Consider the following 17550-nt stretch of genomic DNA (forward strand, 5'->3'; position numbering starts at 1 on the left):
GAAGTACAGCAATAATAGATCATGACCCCTTCACAATAAAAGCACAAAGCCTTGTCAGCGTACCCACGGGCTGCAATTATTAGTAGGTTACTTCAGTTATCACTAACTGTTATGATAATACGTTAAACGTTTGAGTGAATGTTTGGCGTCTTTAATGTCAATGTTTTCTAGTTTCTTTTAAACTGAATGTCTTATTATGTTAATAGTCTGACAAATATTTGATCAATCAAAAGTAATTTTCTGATATAAAATGTACTTAATTTTAAGAAGTCAAAGTTAAAGTGTGGGGGTTCAATTCCTGGCTCTGCTACTCTATATGTGTCCTTGAGCAAGACACTTAACCCCATGTTGCAGTGTGTGAATGGGTATGAAAGATGTGTGATTGGGTGAACGGCAAAACTATAGTGTAAAGCAATTCATCAAGACGAGAAAAGAGCTATATAAATACAGACCATTACCATCTCTTTTGATTTTATTTGTTAGGAACGAGTAACAAAGATAGTTTGTGGTAAAAGTACACAATTTATTAAGGAAATATAATAGTAACTAACTAAATAATAGTACAAGTTGCAAGAAATATAAATCACAAACGACAGATGTGTGAATTTTGTACAGAAAACAAGTATTGTTACATATCTCTGCATGTACACATGTCATCTTCATATCAAATCAGAAATATAACATTTAATGTTTATATAACATTTAACACAAACATCTCACAATCACATTTCTTTAAATTCATAAAAACAGAATTTATGGACAATATAAAAAATATCCACAGGTTATTAAAAAGAATCTCATGTTTAATGAGTAAGAAGAGAAATACTTTTTTCTCTCCACGGATACAGGCACATATCCTTCCTTTTTTAGGTTTCTCTGGAACATAGGAAGTTTCCCTCTGTGCTGCAGCATCAGACAGGACCTGTATGCACAGTAGATGAAGTGTGAACCAGTCAATATCAGTAGCTGCTCTAGCTCTCTGAACTGCCGTGTGATCGGAGTGGTCAAATGTCCGCCACAGATTTGACTGTGGGGCTGTAAACAGACCCTAGAGGACGGACAGAAGCCTCTAATCACTTAATTTATGTAATGCTGAAAAGGTATTGCGAAATAGTTCATCATCAACACCAAAGAAATTCTGCAAATGCTAATAATCCGTCCACAGATCAACAGTAAGGTTAGAGGGTAAAGTTCAACCGTCTATCATAGGTGTTACTTTCTAGCAACAATTTACATTTACTCTGGTGCATCTGTGACAATGGTGGCGTTTGCCGTTGTCTCTGTGAAACTGGGCTGACATTCTTGAACAGCGACACTGATATCTTCATGGTTTGTGAGTGGCATTGCATCTTGGGTGGCGCTTCGTGTCACATCTGCTGTGAACATTTCCTTCAAGAGACTCCACTCCAAATGCCATCCTTGGCTTTTGGTTAATTTATAAATACATCCAAAGAGATGAGGAAATATTCTCAGTGGGTCGACTTTGTCTATGTGGTGGGGACTGCAGGAAGAGAAATGACATAATATTACTGAGTCAGCTGTGCACAGTACGTACAGTTTATGTGCATAATGATCTGTGTCTGAAAAGATATAATCCTGGAACAGACATAACTATACAGATTTTATTTAAAATTCTTAATTTAGAAATGTTTATAAGCAAGAAAAAAAGAAGAACTATACTAAAGTCCTTCTTTTTTGATGCAGAGAAACTTACTAGTGCTCCCGGAGTATTCGAATGAAACGAACTAATCCAAATATGTTGTTAGGGTAGGGCCTCTTCTTGTCATCCACTTCCTTGACCAAGTCTGGTGGAAACTACGCAGACAAACAGTATTCACAAGTGTACTAACTTGTTAACTAAGTATCACAAAACAGTGGTTTTCTGAATAATGAAATGCAGGATCACCTTGTCTTTCCACTGATTGTAGGATACACCCACAGCCCATTCTTCAACTAAGGAAACCAATTCCTGGTTCGTTTCACGGACTGACACCTCGTTCCTGTTTCCAACCCTTCTCAAGTATTCCACTTTCCTGAAAAATATAAACGTAACTTAACAAAATACCAAAAATACACACGTACAGTTTAGTTGAATGTTTTTTATGTGATTGGCCATATTGACTTCAGCTTTGACCTTGTTGCTTTTGGATGCTATCCGAAAGTAATACAGAGGAAAATAAGAGAATGAAAGAAATTAGTGACAAATATAATGCACTACTGTACATTAAAACAACCTGAGATAACAGCATGTATTGTTAAAGCAATGTCATCTTTAAGGTAACTTTTGTCTAACTATTTGCAGATTGCTGCGGCTCATTTTGCCATCCCTCCTATGTCACTCTAACCATGCATTTGGTGACAGAGGAAATGCACTCGCTGATAAACACCACGACCTTGTGTGAACCGCCACTTGTGGAAGTCTCACTCCTGATTTGATAAAATATTGTGGGAGACTTGAAAAGTTTCCCAATCTCATACTCATCTCATTTGAGATTGAGTAGGAGCCGGGAAAGGGTGTAGTCACCTCCCACTTTCAAGACACATGACCAACGGACATAGATGAAAATGCCTCTGTGTGCAATTGGATAAACCTACAAGTAATCAGACCAATGAACTGGAACTACAGACTTTAGCCCAGGAACACTCAAAAAAAAGAGCTAAATCGAAAGACAGTTACTCTACGGTGGCCACCATGTTGGATGTATACAAAAGCTGCTAGACATGGCTCCTCATCTGGAGCATGCTACCGGTTTATGATTGGTTACCTTTTTTTTTTTAAATTGCCAGATGTGTCTGCAGAGTGAAATCAAATTGCTGGCAGAATCTTGGCTAGGTTAGAGAGACCCACATTGCTTTTTAGATCAGTGATGGCTGTGGAAATATAAAGGTATTTAATATGTATTTTAACTGACCTGACTCCACCATGAACACTGGTCTAGCTTAAAAACATAAACATCATGCAATTGACCACAAAAAAAGACACTCTACTTTGTGTTGGTCCAGAAGATGGGGTGATTCAAGCATTCTTCCACTTTAGGTCTTTTCTCTGGCTCTTTATTGATCATCCACTCGATGAGATCCTTTGCAACCACATCTTGAACATGGTCCAACTTGTAGTTCCCTTTATGAATGTTGTACACTCGCTCATAGGTTTCCCCAAATGGATGGTGTCCTCCGGAGAGGATGTAGTAAATCAGCATCCCTGCAACCTTTAAAGTTTGAATGACAGTTTAATTTCAAGATGATTTCTCTTGAAGAAATTCATAAAGCCTGACCCACACTAGAGGATTATTGGCCAGACTTCTGTCCCGATTTGGTCCTTCCCACAATCGTGGGTGTCTTCCGATTTTAGGCTGATTGGAACAGATTATCTGACCAAATTATCTTGTTATCAAATTAACAAATGCGATTTTGACATCATTGACATGAGATTAGTAAGTATTAAGGAAGTTTGATATTTACAACTGAACAACGATTGAGGGGCATGAGCAGAACCCCCAAAATAATGAAAATGAGCTGACACCATGAGTCCTCACCATGACTTCATCCAGTTTTTTGCATTTCTCAGCAAAAATCATCGCACACATAACAGCTATTAACAGACAACGCTGAATCATGAGAAAGCAAAGTTTTGTCTGCGTTCTTCCACATTTTTAAAATCAAGACAAAATCCTCTCATGTGAGGCAGGCTGAAGACGGACAATCTTACCTGTATATCAGTGCTCCACTTGTATCGTACATCATTATCTTCATCTTCATCCTTTAAAGTCTCCGTGGCCATCCAGCCTTCTGTTCCTGCACTACGTGTGCGGTAAGTTGTTTGGCCCTTGGGTAAACGTCGACTAATGCCAAAGTCAGCTAATCTTGCCCTTCCATTCACATCTGTGAGACAAAATGGTGTCAAATGAGTGAGTGAAAAACATTTATTCAAATATTGAGTGATTCAAATACCACATTTCTCAATTTTCTTACCTATTAAAACATTTTGTGGTTTGAGATCTCGGTGGAGAATTTGAGGCCTTTGACAATGAAGAGCTCTTAAACTGTCAAGAATGTCATACACGAGTTGCTCTTTATCCAGACTGCCATCATTATCTTTGATATATTCTTCCAGGGTGTATTCACAAAGTTGAAGACAAAGATATCCAAATGTGTTGTCCTCTGCAAAGTCGATATATCGTACAACAGGGCAGTCATACAGCTTTGGAAGTCGCAAAAGTGATTTCTCATTCATCAGCACTTGATAGTTGGTTCTCGACATTCTCTTAATTGCCACTTCAGTGCCATCACTCTTCAGCCCCAAGAAAACTTCAGTGCCATCACTTCCCTTGGCTATGCGAAAATCTACATTATTCATGTACATAATGCTCTCAATTCTGGTCACTTTGGTTTCATCAGTGTTTGCAAGCTTCTCTAACTTCTCCCTCCACCTCTTGCTAAAGTGTGGTGGTTCTTGTGTTCCCACTGGTTTACAAGGAACTGCTGCTGGATCAGTTGAAGGACCACAAACTTCAACATTTTGGTTGTTGTGCTGGTCTTTCTCCTTCTTCTTCTTCTTCTTCTTCTTCTTCTTCCTGGATTCGGGTACAGCTGCACCATCCTCACTCTCTTCATTCAGTTTTCTCAAATAGTTTTTTAAACATCTGAGAGTCTCTTTCAGCTTATCGTTCATTTTCATATCTGCTGATGTTAGGATGTCTTCGGGCACTGATGTGATCCCCACTGATGTAAAGATGCTTACAGCTTGTTCAACAGAAAGCAAGTTAGCAACTATGCCATAGGTGTAGACGCGAACATCAGTGGAGTATTGATCCTTCACAAAAGGAACAACTGTGTTGCACAACTTCTCAATAAAGTTGGGATGCCATTCATTTGTGACTTGTGTTTTCTGTGTGATCAAATATATGATTTGCTGAATGTCTACTACTGGATTCAAATTCAGTCCATTTTTGGGCTTGAGTTGATCCAGTAGTTGGGGAATAATCACGAGTGCTTGCTCAGTTGCTATCTCCTCCATTGTGCAGAAGACAGCAAGTAAGCATTTTATGGGTACATATAGATATACTTCGGGAATGTTTGGAAGGCGACTCACTGCCCCTTTGATGTAGGAGTTGAACATTCCAGGTTTCTTCACCCAGTTGATGCTGAGCTGTTGGTATTTTTCTGTATATTCACCAGTTACACAACAAAGAAGTTCAATTATGGTCAAATGAGTCTGAGGATCCTCATACAACATGTAACTGCCAAAAGTTTCAAACACTTCTTTAGGCGTTTTCATTTGCACAGCAATTTTCAGTTCCACAATTTTTCTTAGTTTTGAACATAGTTCATCTCCACTGGTTGCCAATCTGTTCATCACCTGAACCAATTTTTCATTAGAATGAATGAGTTCAGGATAATTGACAGGAAACACATCGACCAGTGCACCAGCAGAGAGGAGCTCTTTCACAATGTCCTCTCTGTCATGCATGATAGCAATTTGAAGTGGTGAGAGTTTGATTTTCTGGCCAAATGCATTCTGTATCACTACATTTGGATCAGCTTTAGCTTCAATTAGTTTGCGGACAAATTTTGGCGGCGCTTGAGATTGTGAGACATAATGCAAAGCTGTAAAGCCATTTTTGGACACAACATTTGGGTTTGCATCAACATTAAGAAGCCAGATGAAAATGTCCCACTTGCAACTTGCAACAGCAGCTATAAGTGGGGTTATAGAATCGTTACTTTCCACGCATGTGAGGAGATTATTAATGTCACTAATTTTCAGCAATTTTTTGAGGTTCTTGAAGTCATCATCAATTACACACTTTATTATGGGGTGTGTTTCTGTTTCTAATAATTGCTTCTGATTCATAAAAGCCATGATGTCTTTTTAAGATGACCTGTGGGCAGACAAGAAAATAAATTGTTAGAATATGTGATTTATTCAATTTAAACACTGGACTAGCAGCCAAAGGGCTATTGTTAGATTCTTATTTGATTTTGATCTTAATTGTTTGTAATCTTTTTACAGCACCAGACACTGAATTAAAAATGTAACTGACAACAAAGTATTCTACAGGTTTCAGTGTTTTAAGAAGCTTTGTCAAAATGTCTTTTCTCTCCAAACTTTAGAAGTTCAAACACTCAACATAACAAGATTTGTACATTAGCTAAAATTGTACACATGTAAGGTCATACACTTTAGGTCTACTGTTTATACAGACTTATTTCTTGTCTATGCATGTTGACTGCCACACCTTGCCCTCACTGATCAGACTTTGAACTTTCTCATTCAGCAAAGTTGCCTGAATGTGGATGTAAACAGACATGTTTGACTTTACACACATCCAGTGACAGAATGTGAATCATGCACTGGCATCATTGACTGTGAATACACCAAATATCAATCTCTGAGGATGTTTATAAAACCACTTATAACAGTCAGAAAATACATCAAAACACATTAATAAGTGACCCACAGTACCTAAAATTCAATGGCCTCAGATACAACTGAAAACAGTCACAGTCAACACTTGACAGGTTGTTACTTCTTAAATGCATGATGACGCTGATCAGTTCATTGAAAGCCCTATTCAGATGGGATTAGTTTGACATGGAGATGTGTATGTGCTGAATGTGCCATGTCAGTAGTCATTACCGGACGATGTCAGGTAAGATTAGAGCAACTTTTTGGTTGGGTAAAAAGGTCTGGAAAGATTACGACAGGTAACACTAATCCCATGCGAATAGACAAGCAGTAAATGTGTGCGTAAATGTTCTGTCATGTCCTATTAAAAGTAGTGTTATTTATTATTTACTATAAGTAGTAGTATTTAAAATAAGTCATTTTCTGCGGAGGCATGGAGGCACTTGAAGAAGCCATCAGTTTCGCACTAACTGATCTGACAAGTCTGTGGCAAACCATGGGTGTTGGCATAAGGCGAACAACATTCCAAACCAAAAATGGTGGCAGTGCCTAAATCAATTAGATTAGATTTCTTATCCTGTGCGAATTGGCCAATACAGATGTCCTGTGGTACCAGGTAAAACTAATCCCGTGCGAATAGCGCTGAAGTCAGCATGGTGTGACCGTGAGGCAGAATACACCCTGAAACTGATCATGCTAAATGGACATCAGCCATCATTCATTTGATTATTTACACGTATGACTTTTTATGTGACCTGTTAAAATGGCTGCTACGAAAGGGTTTCAGGTGAATCACAGCAAATTAAAATCCAAGTAGTGCTGGCATTTTTGCCCCTACAGACTTCATCCCTTACGTTATCTTTTATTATTTATTTATTTATTTGTTCGTGCTGTGTCAAATTGTGAAAGAGGACAAATGCTGTGAAAAATTCATAAAGGAAACAGGATCTTAAGGTTGACTAAGACCGGGTGCTAGTCGAGAACTAGAAGTATTAATATTAATAAATATGTCTATAAGTTTGAAAATACAGAGAAATCAACTTACAGTGCTGAGCTGGTCTCTCCCGCACTATCTTTGACAGCTTTTGTTTCCTGACTCTGTTTCTTCCTCCACCCATTTCCGTGAAAACGATACTCTTGCATGATTGGGACAGGCAGATCCCACCCACACACATGCACGTCACTGAGGGTGTGGCTAATGCTTGTGGGCTGTCATATAACAACAAGGAAGGTGGGAATTAAACAACACAGCCAGAAAAAAGCATGTACATCTCCTCTCTCCAGGGCCTGTTTTCACCAAAACAATGAAATGATACAGTTTCCAATGATACCAATGATAAGTTAATCCTAAAAACTCACTTCACAGTCATGTTATTTTCATATTGATTAAATTCACATAACCTCTGTATTGAGACTAACATTCAGTATGCTTACAACATGGGTCTGGGGACAAAGGAGTTCATTATTTCTCACAGTCTGCAGTCTCACCAGTAGATGTCACAAATTCTTCAAAAGACTTTTAGGAGGATTTGCTGTGCAATTGATTTTACTAGCTCAATGGTGTACAATGGTTTTAAACTAAACATTGTTTGGTTTCTGCAGCCTTGGAATACATTTTAGTAGTTATTTTCTATCAAATAGATACATGTTGTTATGTCATCTTTGATTTTAATTGTTATTTTTGTCAAATGAAGTACACATTTTATGTTATCTTTCATTCAGTAGTCATTTTGTATCAGAAAGACATATGTTGTTGTGTCGTCTTTCATTTTAGTAGTTATTCTTATCAAATAAAATGCACATGTAATGTTATGTTTGATTTTAGTTGTTATTTTTATGAAATATAATACACAGTTTTACGTTATCTTGGTTTTACGTTGTTATTATTTTAAAATAAAACACATATTTACATGTTTAAGTGAAGTTTTACTGTGGAGCTAAAACAAAACAGAAGGTCTCTTGCATTAACCGAGTAGCATCCAGCCCCAGAGAACAACACCCTGGCGTGACGGAAGTGTCAAATTTTCATTTTCATCATGTGGAGGATAAATTGAAATCCCGGTAGTGGATTTTTCTGGTTGATGAGTGTAAACGTCCAACTGGAATTATTTAATATGTATTTTTGAGCTGATGCTTGAGCTGCTTGAACTGAACCCGGAGTGAAATATTGAGTTGCATTCTTCTTTTATTTTGTATTTTTGTTTGGACTGTTAGCTTATTGTTTGAATATATACTAGTTTCACTGCAGAGGTTGTTTGTTTGTTTGGGTCTTCATAGTGTGTTGTAATAATTACACTGGGTAATAAAGTTTTGGTGGTGATTTTGGGGGTTTGCTTGTTTTTGCGAGGTTCCTTGTAACCTCTTTGTACAGTTGACAAATCTAGTAAAATATAACTATGAAATAAATACTACTCACATCCCTGAGGTAATGGTGTGAATTTTTCACAAGCCAAGTTCACATACAAAGTCAATGCACAGTCAGGGCATCATTTGCTCATTGGAAAATGGCAACTTTAATGGAAACTGCCTCATACAGTGACGCAAAAAAAAAAGATTATCCGACTGATGATGGTGACATCATGTCCATATCGAGATCTTTTTATAAAAAAGGAAAAAGTTTGGACTAAAGTCAACCAAAATATACCGACTTCTGGCTCAAAAAGTGCGCAAAAGTCAAAAAGATAGCGGGGCGAAGCGAAAATTTGCATTCAGTGTGACCACAGCATTATAGGCCCCGACCTCACTGGTCAGATCATTAAAAAACTGTGCTGAGAGTCTTAAGGCCTGTACACACACCACAAGAACATTTTTTCTCTCTGCCAGGGCTGCGAGAAAAGAATGACATCATTATTTTCTTGCAGCACTTGTTTGGGAGTTTTTGCAGCTTGATCTTGACACATCATCTGGGCAGAACTTTTTTCTTGTGTGGTGTCTGACAACTACTGTGCGATTGTGATTTCTAGTGGGCGTGGTTAATGTGGAAATATCATTCCCCAGGAGTTCTGCACTTGAGTTTATTGTGAAGTATGAAATGTCCTGGCCAGAGCTAACTTTGTTACTGTTTATGCCACCTTGAGTATGTACAGGCCTTTAAACAGCAGCGGTGACATGTATATCTCCATGGTTTGTGAGTGGAGCCTCTTGTCAACATTTCCTTCAAGGGACCCCATTCTTAATGCCATCCCTGGTTTTTGGTAAATTCGAAACACATCCAAATGATGGTGAAACTAGATCAACAGGGGGGGGTGTTCCAATCAGAGCCTCGTGCAACCCAATACATTTGATAATGAAGGAGCTGAGAGCAGATTATTCCAGAGAGAGTGTGTCTTCCTGGTTCTAAGGACATATGTTTAAGGTCATTAGACAGATGATTTTATCATAAGGGCTGATCTTCAGAATTGGAAGTAGCATCAGACTGTGTACCTGCTTTTGTCATGTTGTCTCTGTTCTCCTTGGCCATGCGTATTTAAATAAATCCAATCAACTTAACTCACCACAGACACCAGGGACGTCTTTACTGTTCTCCAAAGCCTCAATTGCAAAAATCTGCAACACATAGACACAAGGATGACATTAACTATGATGCATATGGCTGTAAGTTAGAGATATTTACAGAAATTAACTTACATTTCCGAAACAGTGTCTCTGGTGTACGATCATAACTTCTCTCTAGTTTCTTGCTCCTCCCATTTACAGGAAAATTATACTTTTCTATGACGTATCATGACAGGAGTATCGTGACATGACACCAATCACAACCATTCATCCTGGGAGGAAAGTAGGTAACAGACAACACAATCAGACAGAAGCAGAAAAGTGTCCTCATGATCGATAACTTAATGATAAAAACCACATCTCACAGTCATGTTTCTACACATTTATTTTCATATACAACTGATTAAATTCACATAACCTCTGTATTGAGACTAACATTCAGTATGCTTACAACATGGGTCTGGGGACGAAGGAGTTCTTTATTTGTCACAATCTGCAGTCTCACCAGTAGATGTCACAAATTCTTGCAAGACTTTTTGGAGGATTTGTTGTGCAATTGATTATACTCTCAATGGTGTACAATGGTTTTAGACTAAACATTGTTTGGTTTCTGTAGCCTTGGAATACATGTTAGTAGTTATTTATATTAGACAGATATGTTTTCATGTCATTGTTACGACCCGGCCCGTTATGGAGAGCAGTAACAGGAGATTGGGAATCAGAAATGAGGTGGAATGGGACAACTGGACTGGTTTTAGGGTAAAGTCAGGCATTTAATTAACTAAGGAGGGTGCACATGCACAAGAAAACACAACAGAAGGAGGCTGTACAGGTGCTGACAAATAACTAAAACACAAAGTAACATCAACCACTATTTTGTTCTTGAAAAAAAAAGGAACACCAAATAACTAAAGGAGGTCAGCACCCATAAGCTTTACAAACACAAAACAAACAAGCAGCTATCCTGCAAAAGAAACTCAACAAAAGAAGGAGAGACCATCAAGGTACTCTGTGAACTGGTTAAACGTACAAAGATTTAACACACTGGCTAAAACAACTCATATAGTTTCCAGCCAGGCAAACTAAACAAACACTCAATTTCAATATGCTTTAACCCAACAGTATGTAACCACCAGCAAGGCGAACTGATCACTGTCTCACAGCCCCCATGAACTGAGGGCACACAAGCTATTTATGTTGCAGCTGGAGTTGATTGCAGAGTCTCGATTGGTAGATTCAGTAGACCCACAGCCACACCAATCACAGACGCAGGTGGACAGGATGCAGGAAGTAAACCGCCGCTGCTTCAGCCGGACCAATCCTCATCAGGGAATCGCACAGCTTGCTTTGCATGCCTGGCAGAATCACTCATGGGAACACACAATGAACATATACTAATCGGCAGCCAGCAGCGGCCGTATCACATCATTTTAGTGGTTATTTGTTATCAGATAGATACATGTTATTTCATCTTTAGTTTTAGTAGGTATTCTTATAAAATAAAATGCACATTTAAATGTTATCTTTCATTTTAGTTATTATATTTATGAAATATAATACACGTTTTTATGTTGTCTTTCGTTTTTAGTTGTTATTCTTCTAAAATAAAACACATATTTACATGGTTAAGTGTACTTTTACTGTGGAGCTAAAACACAACCTAAGGCTGGCATTAACCAGCCCACCGGACATACTTAAGCACCACTTCTCTTCCATCGGACTTTCAGAATAAGAAGAGCCATTCCTTCTGCACCTGCCCACAAAAACTCTGTCTCTACCTTCAAAACAGTGCGCGTTTGACTTGTACCGAGCCGCGTGAGAGGCGTCCTCGTTGTGGAAGAATCCAGCATTGAGAAGAGTCCGCGCTCTCTATGAGTCAGTAAAGCCATTGCTTGTGTCCTTGTGTTCTGTTCAAGTAGAAACGGAAGCTTCATGCATGACTTCCATCTCCGCCCACCTTTAACCCCGCCCACCTCCAACACAAAAGCTCTGCCCTGTTCATGACAACTCGGAATTTGGGTAGCTGGCTTCATTTATAACACTATTTTGTATTTTTGTTTGGACTGTTAGCTTATGGTTTGAACATATACTAGTTTCACTGCAGAGGTTGTTTGTTTGTTTGAGTCTTCATAGTGTGTTGTAATAATTACACTGTGTCTAAATTTTTGGTGGGGATTTTGGGGTTTTGCTTGTTTAGGTTATATGTTCTTGCGAGGTTCCTTGTAACCTCTTTGTACAGTTGACAAGTCCAATAAAATATAACAATGAAATAAATACTACTCACATCCCTGAGGTAATGGTGTGGAAGCCAGTTTTACATACAAAGTCAATGCACTGACTCAAGTAGACACATTGCGTGTTTTAGCATGATTTGCTCAATTGAACAATTTCAAATTTGATGGAAACTGCCTCATACAGTGACGCAAAAAAAAAACAATCAGCAAGTGTTGAGATTATCCGAGTGATGACTGTGACATCAGGTCTGTATCTGGCAACCAGCCAGTTGGTTCATGATGGAGGAAAAGCTTATAATTTCTGTGTGTCCACACCTGGAGCTGTATGACACTAAAAGTTTGATCTCCAGAGAAAAAAAAGCCAAGACAAGCACAAAAGTGATTCTGTGGCAAGAATGTCGCAGATAGCGGGGCAAAGCGAACATTTGCGTTTAGTGTGACCGCAGCATTATAGGCCCCGACCTCACTGGCACTGAAATGTCTGTGCCAGAACTAACTTTGTTACTGTTTATGCCACCTTGAGAAAAATAACACATTTCACTGTTGTTGCAGAGTATTTACAGACAGTATGAACAGCAGTGTTGACATGTTAATGTCCATGGTTTGTGGGAGGAACCTGTTGTCACTTCTGCTCTGAACATTTCCTTCAAGGGACCCCACTCTAAATGCCATCCCTGGCTTTTATTAAATTATGAACACATCTAAAGAAATGAGGAAACAGTAACAGTAGGTCAACTCTGTGTATTTGTTTACATTATCTGTGGTGCCCAAACTTTGGATCATGACCTCATGAAAGTCAACAACACCTTGTCCAATGGCCCTTGTCTTTCTTTTTATATATTTTATTTTTACCTTTAGAAACTTGAAAAGATGAAATAATCCCAGAACTGACATAATTATATAGTGAAAAATGTGACATGTAACCTTTGTTTTCTTTCAGACTGCTGTAGAAATCTGGCAGAACAAGATGGCGGCCTCCAAAAACAAGGCCCTTGCCCATATTTAATTGAACCAATTTTATTTTGAAGCGATCATACTTATGGTTAGTATATAGTATGTTCCTTTTCTGCAAAGTGACCTTTCCTAAACATTACACACTGGACCTTGAAGTGAATGGTATTGCTAAATGATAAGAACAATAACAGAATATTATGCAGGAATTTAATCAGTTGTGTATGAAAATAAATGTGTAGAAACATGACTGTGAGGTGTGGTTTTTATAATTAAGTTATTGATCATCAGGACTGTAAAAAAGCATAATTTATTTGTTCTGATGAAGGCACTTTTATGCTTATGTCTGACTGTGTTGTTTATTTATTGTGATTGGTGTCATGTCACGATACTCCTGTCATGATACATCATAGAAAAGTATAATTTTCCTGTAAATGGGAGGAGCAAGAAACTAGAGAGAAGTTTTGATAGTACACCAGACACACTTATTTTAGCATTGTAAGTTGATTTCTCTATATTTCTCTAACTTACAGCCATATTCCGGGAACCATCACCTTACCGTGGTGGAGAGGTTTGAGTGTCCCTGTGATCCTGAGAGCTGTGTTGTCTGGAGCCTAGTGCTCCTGGTAGGGTCTCCCAAGGCAAATTGGTCTCAGGGGAGGGGCCTGACGAAGAATGGTTCATAGACCTCATGAAAAAACGACAGAGGAAGAGAGTGACCCTGCCCGGAGGAAGCCCGGGGCCCCCGCCTGGAGCCAGGCTCAGACGGAGGGCCCGTGAGCGAAGAACGGCCTACCTGATCTAAATCAGGGTGGTCGTTTGTTGTTGGATTTCTGTGCAAGTCATGGACTATCCATAACAAACACCATGGAGGTCACTGAGGTGGCTAAACAACTCCGCAGTGGCAAGGCCCCAGGGGTTGATGAGATCCGCCCAGAAATGCTGAAGGCTCTGGGTGTGGAGGGGCTGTCTTGGATGACACCAATCCTGTGATTTTCATGGACAGGATATCGAGGCATAGTCATGAGAGGGGTTGTGGTTTGGCGGGCTTGAGATCACGTCGCTGCTTTTTGCAGATGATGTGGTCCTCATGGCTTTGTCGGCCTGCGATCTTCAGCGCTCACTGGATCGGTTCGTGGCCGAGTGTGAAGCGGTCGGGATGAAGATCAGCACCTCTAAGTCTGAGGCCATGGCTCTTAGCAGGAAACCGGTGGATTGCCTTCTCCGGGTAGGGATTGACTCCTTGCCCCAGGTGAAGGAGTTCAAGTATCTTGGGGTCTTGTTCATGAGTGAGGGGATGAGGGAGCGGGAGATGGGCCGGAGAATCGGAGCGGCTAGTGCGGTACTGCATTTGCTTTACCGCACAGTTGTGACGAAAAGGGAGCTGAGCGGGAAGGCAAAGCTCTCGATCTACCGGTCAATCTTTGTTCCTATCCTCACCTATGGTCATGAAGGTCATGACCGAAAGAACGAGATTGCGGGTACAAGCGGCCGAAATGGGATTCCTCAGGAGTGTGGCTGGCTTTTCCCTTAGAGATAGGGTGAGAAGCTCGGTCATCCGGGGGGAGCTCGGAGTAGAACCGCTGCTCCTTCACGTTGAAAGGAGCCAGTTGAGGTGGTTCGGGCATCTGGTGAGGATGCCTCCCGGGCGCCTCCCAAGGGAGTTGTATCAGGCACGTCCAGCTGGGAGGAGGCCTCGGGGTAGACCTAGGACCAGGTGGAGAGATTACATCTCCACTCTGGCCTGGGAACGCCTCAGGATCCCTCAGTCGGAGCTGGTCAATGCGGCTCAGGAAAAGGAAGTTTGGGGTCCCTTGCTGAAACTGCTGCCCCCGCGACCCGGCCCCGGATAAGCGGAGGATGATGATGATGACAGCCATATTCATCATGTTCTTTGGAGAACAGTAAAGAAGTCCCTGCAGTCTGTGATCAGTTAAATTGATTGGACTTATTTCATTTATTATTCTACGTGTAAGTGTGCACAAAATTATAAAATACAATAAAATGCAGTCTTCCAAGAGGAGTGAGAGTGTAGCTGCCATCATAGTCAGCCATACAGTTCATCAGGCTTTCATATAATTAATACGCTTTTCATTTAGTAACCTCATTTAAATATAAGAACAATTTACATGTATTAAAAGGGTTTATTTTGGGTACATGAATAAGCTTTCTTATTCATGTACCCAAAATAAACCCTTTTAAAAAACAAGACTTTTAAGAAGGTTATTTGTTTATATTGTGTAGCGGAACCAATGGCGCTGCGCACACTGCTGCAGCATGAGACAGATTGTCTCGCAGGAGACAAGAGAAACAGGAGGATACGTTTTGAGTATATAAGTTGCTGTAAAGACGAGAACAAAGTGAAGACACGTTCAGGTCCTTTCTAATTCCTCTCGTGGTACACGGCTAATGAGGTAAATGTGTTTATATGTCAGTTTCATTCTTAATTGATGTTAATAGACTTGTTAATGTACTTGTTCACGTGATCGGGGTGTGCCCGCTCGTTGTTGAATGCTGTTTTCTTTGTCAGCGAGGTGAGTGTGTGGTGAATGCCATTTGGTGCTGCAGAGGACGCTCCCCTGCTGCTCCATACTGAACCAGCTCCAGTTAACTGGCTTCATATATGAGCTGTTGAACATCCAACAGGAACTCTCCTGTGTTATGTTTAGCCGGAGACTGTAATGTATTGTTGTGAGTTCGCATTTTGCCTTTGAGCTTCCGTACTGTTTTACCTGTGTGTCCCTCGCTGCATACTGTATTGTCGTGTGTGTGCGCGCCAACTGGTCAGTAGTAAAACTCAAGTTCTCTGCATTACTGCCTCGTTATTGTGTCTCCACATTATATACACAAAGTGAGTATATCACATGGTGTCAGGAGTGGGATAGGACATGGAGCTGCCTGACACCCTTTCCAGAGCACAGCTAGCAGACAGCGTACCAGAGGCAGCTGGCTTAGAGTGTGTTTCCATGCTCAACTTTGTATCAGTGAGTGATCAGAAATATACTGAACTGAAAGAACGCACACAAGAGGAGTTAAGCCTTCTCCAGCGCACAATTCAGCAAGGCTGGCCAGACAACAGACGGGAAGTACCTACTCTGGTTCAACCCTATTGGGACTCAAGAAGCCAGCTAGCTGTGTCTGATGGCATAGTGTATAAGGGACTACGCATAGTGGTGCCACCCTCCATGCAAAAACACATGTTAGAGCTCATACACCAGTCCCATTTAGGAATAGTGAAGAGCAAACAGCGAGCATGTGAAGTGTTATACTGGCCAGGTATGAGTGCTGAAATTGAAGACTTGATCAGAAACTGTTGCAAGTGCGCCGAAATCCAAAACAGACTTCCCAGGCAACCACTTATACCAACAGAAACACCAGAGCTGCCATTTGAGGAAGTTGCCTCTGATCTGTTTGAGTTTGAAGGAAAACGGTACATTGTACTTGTAGATTATTATTCAAAGTACATTGAAGTGGATGAACTGAGAGATCTGCGCAGCCGCACTGCAATAGAAACACTGAAAGTTCAGTTTAGCAGACATGGAATCCCTGTCACCATTAGGACAGATAATGGTCCACAGTATTCATCTGAAGAATTCAAGGAGTTCTGTGAGAGCTATGGCATCCTGCACAAGACATCTTCACCACACACACCACACTCTAATGGTGAAGCAGAGCGTGCAGTGCAAACAGTCAAAAGGCTTTGGAGTAAAGCACCTGACAAACACCTTGCCCTGCTAGACTACAGAACTACACCACTTGAAGCAGTAGGCCTGTCACCAGCCCAACTGCTCATGGGCAGGAGGCCGCGCAACAAACTGCCCACTGCTCGTGCACTACTTAAACCCGTAGCTCATGACCCTGTTAAAGTCAAGCATCTACTGGACAAGACCAAGCATACTCAGAAGCTTTACTACGACAGCAAAAGAGCAAGCAAACACAGATCTGCCCTACAGCCTGGAGAGGAAGTTAGAATGGCTCCACATCCTGGAAGCCGTAAGTGGATGCCTGGAATTGTAGTTCAGCCACACTGTGCGCCACGGTCCTACATCGTGGAAAGTAGTGGTGTAATGTTTCGCCGTAACAGCCAACACCTCCGTACCAGCACTGCGGCTGCCAATCAGTCACGTCATATGGTGTGTGATGAGCCTTGGCGTGAGACCTCTAGACCACCCACAGTGAGAGAGCAGCAGCCCCCACCAGCTCCACCAGAACCACATCCGGCTCTTTTCCGGCTGTATGTGACGGATTTACCCACCTGTGGGAAACTAAATGTGGAATGTAATCCATTTTTTCTTCGTTAAAATAATGATCTCAGAAATTTGAGTTCATCCATCCATTATCTACCACTTTATCCTCGTGGGGGGTGCTGTGCTAATCTCAGCTGACATAGGGCGATAGGCGAGGTTAACCCTCGACAGTTCACCAGTCCATCGCAGGGCCTCACATAGAGACAAACAACCA

At 40.6% G+C, this 17550-nt stretch overlaps 1 protein-coding gene across 1 annotated transcript; it reads right to left on the reverse strand.

Annotated features, from left to right (window-relative positions):
- Window positions 1–502: 502 nt before the first annotated feature.
- Window positions 503–10116, reverse strand: LOC122766676. The gene is made up of 9 exons (XM_044021736.1): window positions 10037–10116; window positions 9904–9955; window positions 7455–7618; window positions 3973–5882; window positions 3710–3882; window positions 2989–3209; window positions 1907–2033; window positions 1715–1815; window positions 503–1501 (listed from the first exon to the last, which is right to left on the reverse strand). The coding sequence occupies exons 4-9, from the start codon at window positions 5861–5863 to the stop codon at window positions 1237–1239; spliced, it is 2778 nt and encodes a 925-aa protein (XP_043877671.1). The 5' UTR covers window positions 5864–5882; window positions 7455–7618; window positions 9904–9955; window positions 10037–10116; the 3' UTR covers window positions 503–1236.
- Window positions 10117–17550: the final 7434 nt, after the last annotated feature.

The sequence above is a fragment of the Solea senegalensis genome, linkage group LG3 (genome assembly GCF_019176455.1).
Source record: "Solea senegalensis isolate Sse05_10M linkage group LG3, IFAPA_SoseM_1, whole genome shotgun sequence".
In the NCBI taxonomy this organism is placed as follows: domain Eukaryota; kingdom Metazoa; phylum Chordata; class Actinopteri; order Pleuronectiformes; family Soleidae; genus Solea; species Solea senegalensis.

Excerpts from the sequence above, each read along its gene's own strand:
- LOC122766676 (XM_044021736.1), bottom strand. The coding sequence starts at position 5,863 with ATGGCTTTTATGAATCAGAAGCAATTATTAGAAACAGAAACACACCCC. Across the intron at positions 3,883-3,972 it reads ACCACAAAATGTTTTAATAG|ATGTGAATGGAAGGGCAAGA; the intron begins GTAAGAAAATTG and ends TTTGTCTCACAG. Across the intron at positions 3,210-3,709 it reads AGTGGAGCACTGATATACAG|GTTGCAGGGATGCTGATTTA; the intron begins GTAAGATTGTCC and ends CAAACTTTAAAG.